The sequence below is a fragment of the Sminthopsis crassicaudata genome, chromosome 3, assembly GCF_048593235.1.
Source record: "Sminthopsis crassicaudata isolate SCR6 chromosome 3, ASM4859323v1, whole genome shotgun sequence".
NCBI lineage: Eukaryota > Metazoa > Chordata > Mammalia > Dasyuromorphia > Dasyuridae > Sminthopsis > Sminthopsis crassicaudata.
The window spans coordinates 647950040-647954563 of NC_133619.1; the positions used below are offsets into that span (position 1 = coordinate 647950040).

The 4524-nt window shown below is 48.2% G+C and overlaps 1 protein-coding gene across 1 annotated transcript in view; it reads right to left on the reverse strand.

Moving 5' to 3' along the window:
• Positions 1–4147, reverse strand: part of LOC141564581 (leukocyte immunoglobulin-like receptor subfamily A member 6) — a 7697-nt gene extending 3550 nt beyond the window's left edge. The window contains exons 1-2 of the mRNA XM_074307221.1: positions 4032–4147; positions 3375–3659 (exon numbers count right to left, since the gene is read on the reverse strand). Coding sequence (XP_074163322.1) covers positions 3375–3659; positions 4032–4065 — 319 coding nt within the window. The 5' untranslated portion in view covers positions 4066–4147. The remainder of the gene's footprint in view (positions 1–3374; positions 3660–4031) is intronic.
• Between the last annotated feature and the right edge of the window lie 377 nt (positions 4148–4524).

Consider the following 4524-nt stretch of genomic DNA (forward strand, 5'->3'; position numbering starts at 1 on the left):
TTCTATCAAATCAACCTGAGTTCTCACCTTGTCACTGTCCAGACAACCTGAGTTCTCACCTAGTAATCCTAACATCTCCCCCTTTCTTTTGATTTAGAACATAGGGTGGTCATGACCTTGAAACATAAATCCATCAATATGGGAGGTATTACAGATAATTACATAGATTACATAAGCACATAGTAACATGATCAAATAATCATAAATTGAAAATTTATAAATGTCCATAAGTCCATTGTCCATTAGTCTCATCTTGGGTTAGGAAATCCAATGATTCCTGCTGGTTTTTAAAGTTCTTTAACAGTCTTCTTATTATCCATGCTCTTTCAGTGTCAGATGTTTCTTAGATCTTCTCCTTTATTTTGAGGTCTTTCTCTTTTTCTGTCTCTCTCTGATGGACAAGGCGAATATGACTCGTTGGCACCCATCTGATTCCTTCTCCATCTGAACAAATACAAGCAAACCCTCTCCCCCAGGCAGTTAATCTATCTAATTTCCTTCTCTTTACCACTTTCTAAATCTCTTATCATCTGGCAATTACATTGGAGTTGTTTGCACTGGACACAGCCCTGTTGGTTTAAAAGGCCTGTATTCTCCTCAAGTGTAATCCATTTTTGCAATCTGATTGCCTTTTGGCTCACTTATCAGGTAATCCCTTTCTGCCATGTGATTACTTTTCTGCTGGTTGATCAAATCAGAGTCCTCACCTTCTAAAGCCTCTTTGAGTATAACATCAGCTGCCATCATGCCCCAAGTCTTTTTTGCCTGGGGCCCTGGACCTGGGCCCCTCATCTCGTTTCCCTGAATTATTCTACACTCTGATGCCCAATGGAGTCCTCTGTTGCATTTTGGACATAGGGTTTTAGGTCTTCTCTCACCCTGTCTTCTCACTGTATCTCCATATTTACACTGAGCTCTTAGATGCCCAATTTTTCCACATTGAAAACATCGCCGAGTTTCTCTAGAAGTCCCTTGCCAGGAGGGACCCTGTCTTTCCACGTTCATCATAGTCTGGGTGTAAAAAGCATTTGTTCCCACTGTACCACAGCATCTTATGATCTCCTGTAAAGGAGCATCTTTGTCTGATCCCCATATAATTCTTTTGCAAATCTCATTGGCATTTTCCTTAGCCAGATGTCTGGTCATTATTTCTGTGGCTGCATTTTCTCCAATAGTTCTTTTGACAGCAGTTTGCAAACGTCCCACAAAATCTGCAAAAGGTTCATTGGGACCTTGCTCTATTTTAGTGAAAGCCTCTCCACGATCTTTCTGTCCAGGAAGGACACCCCAAGCTTTTATTGCAGCCTTAGCAATTTGCTCATATATTGTCATGGTATCATTAATCTGTTCTGAATTCTCTCCATGCTGATCTTCACCAGCTAAGTGCTCAAAAGTGAATTTTGTGTTAACTCCTATTTCCAAATTGCATCTGACTTGAATTTTACATAATTCATGAAACTCCACAAGCCATAGCAAATTTTCTCCAGGTTGCAGGCATGTCCTTGCTATGGATTTCCAATCATTCGGGGTTAGGACTTCATAAGACAAACCATCTAGTAACATTTTAACATAAGCTGATGTAGCCCCATAAAGGGTACAACCTTTTTTCAAATCTTTAGTTTTATTCAAATCTAAAGGTGCATATCTTCTCCTTTTTTTGACCTACAGAGTCAATCTCTTCAATCACAGGATATGCATGTATAAAATCACTTATATCCTGTCCTTCTCTCTTAGCTTTAACCAATGCTTTTTCTAATCTTGTCATAGGCTTAGGCTTCTTCACAGGCAATTCTGTTTGTGTTTCTGCCTTTTCCCCTCCTCCTTCTTGCTCCACCCCTGAAGGGTTAATTGAGGGAGGAGATGGGAAATGCTCCTGTTGCTCAGAATTGTACTTAACTTCATTGTTAAGCTGATTTATCCTTTTCACCTAGTTTAGTTGACACCTCCCCATTTTGCTCCTTCATCTCTTCCTTTAGAATAACATTGTTTAAAGCCATTTGGATTAAATTGTAGGTATGAAGTGTATCTTTGGAAATTGAGTTTGGCCTGGAATTGTAGTGTTCACCTAATTGCTCTCCTATTAATTCCCATTCATCTAGATTCAATTCTTCTTCCCGAGAAAAAGAAGGACATATGACCTTCACAGTTTTTAAAAGTTGAGTAATTTCCTCCAAAATTATAATCAAGCCTTGGCTTTTCATAACCTTGATGATGCTCTCTAAACATTTTCCTTGAACAGAAGGTGTTTGCCCCATTTCACTATAAGAGATTGCTGGTTTAGCCAGAGACAGAGAGAAAGAGACAGAGAGAGAGAGAGAGAGAGAGAGAGAGAGAGAGAGAGAGAGAGAGAGAGAGAGAGAGAGAGAGAGAGAGAGAGAGAGGAGAGAGACAGAGAGAGAGACAGAGAGAGAGACAGAGAGAGAGAGAGAGAGAGAGAGAGAGAGAGAGACGGAGAGAGAGACAGAGAAAGAGAGAGAGAGAGAGAGAGACAGAGAGAGACAGAGAGAGACAGAGAGACAGAGACAGAGAGAGGGAGAGAGACAGAGAGATAGAGACAAAGAGACAGAGAAATAGAGACAAAGAACAGAGACAGAGAAATAGAGACAAAGAGACAGAGACAGAAAGAGAGAGACAGAGACAAAGAAAGACAGAGAGAGAATTGAGAGACAAATTTGGGTCAGTTCCAGGAAAGAAGTCAAGGTCAGGGAGGCTTCCTCCCTGACGTCCTACAGAGACCCCTGGGGCTACCCAGAGGAGACACCCCCCCTCCCTGTGCCCAGGTCTGAGCGGGGGGAGGGCACAGAGCAGCAGCAGGCCCCTCTACTCCCCTCTGTCTTTGGGAGGGTCAGAGCTGGGAGGGGGAGATGACTCACCAGCCCGTGCTCCCTCCCCAGGGAACCACCAGCTCTGTCTGGGCTCCTGGGCCCCAAGCGGAGCCTCCTGCCCCAAGATGGGACCTGACTGAGCAGCTGAAGGTGCAGAGGCCAAAGCCCTGGCCTGGAATCAGGAAGATTCTGAATTTAAGTCCAGCCTCAGACACTTTCCAGCAAGGTGATCCTAGGCTAGTCACTTCCTCTCTGTTTGCCTCAGTTTCCCCACCAGTAAGATGGGATAGCATTCAGCTGGCAGAGTTATTGTGAGGCTCTCATGGCAAAATAATGTAAAATGTTTGGCACACAGTAGGTGCTGCATAAATGCTGATTCCCTTCCCCCACTTTTAACCCCCAAAGGGAGAGCAGAGGCAGGGACAGGGTGGAGGAGGGAAGGGCAGGGTCAGAGGGCAGCTTGGGACCAGGCTGGCTGGGGAGGAGCTCAGGGGCTGCAGGGACCCTGCACCGGCCCTGCCTGAGGCAGAGGGACCTGGACTTCCTCACCCGTGACCACCAGCTCCAGGGGGTCACTGCGCTCTGACCAGCGGGATGCTGTTCTGTAGCGGCAGCAGTAGTTCCCTGCGTCATTTAGTGTCATCCGTGGGATGGAAAACTCGACCTCAGCTTCCTCTGACAGCACGTAGTGGATAGGTTTTAATTCGTGTCCCAGCTCTTTCTCCAGAAGGTATCCAGCAGCCCCCGGTGACCCGCAGCACCTGAAGGTCACCGTGCTCCCTCGGGGCCCCAGTGAGCCATTCTCTGCCCTGAGGGAGGGTCTGGGGAGCGGGCCTGGAAGGGAATGAGAGCTGTCAGCTCCGGGGGATCCCCCTGCTCTGGGCCCCCCCAAACCGGGTCCCCCCTTCAAGCGCTGCCAGGGCAGCCCAGACCGCCCCCACCTCCCTCCCCGGGGGAGCTGTCTGCTGTGGGGGGAAGGACTCACCCGCCTGCGCCCTCATCCTGTGGTTCAGACACAGCCCTGGCAGAGAGGAGCCTGATTACCGTGGGTTAGCGCCCGCACCCTCCCCGCCCAGCACCCCCGGAGCAAGGAGACAGAGCCGGCTCAGGGACCCCCCGGGCCTCCAGCTCCCCCCTCCCCCATCTTGCTGGCTGAACCTGGGGCTCTGTAAGGTCCCCTCCATTGTGGGGCTTCTTAGGACTCACCGAGGCACAGCAGGGCAGAAAGGAGGGGGCGCATGGTGGTCCCAGAGGAGGGGGGCCGCTGGCTGACCCGGACGGAGGCACAGGAAGTGAGCAGGGCTGGCTCTAAGGTTCCCTAACTCTTGGGAGCTTCACTTCCCCTTCCTAACTGTGTGGTCCAGAAATGGTGAGGGAACACCAGTTAATAAAAAAGCTGGAGAGAGCTCTAGAGAAAAGCAAAGTTTATTGTACATTCTCGCGAGAAGGGCGTCCCACTCTTCGAGTAGACTATCGAAGAGAGGAAGCGCCTCCTGTGGGCAGGACAGCCCCTTTAATCCCTAACGCAAAACGCCCCCTCCCACCACTGACCCTCATCCTCATTGGCTGAGAGTCTTACATTCTAAACGCGAGATCTACCCATGAAATTGAACTTGACCAATAAGTACATAGTTGCCCATATTTGGATGAAATAGGGAGATGTCATAGGAGGGGAAGGCAATGTCCTTTACTTGAACTT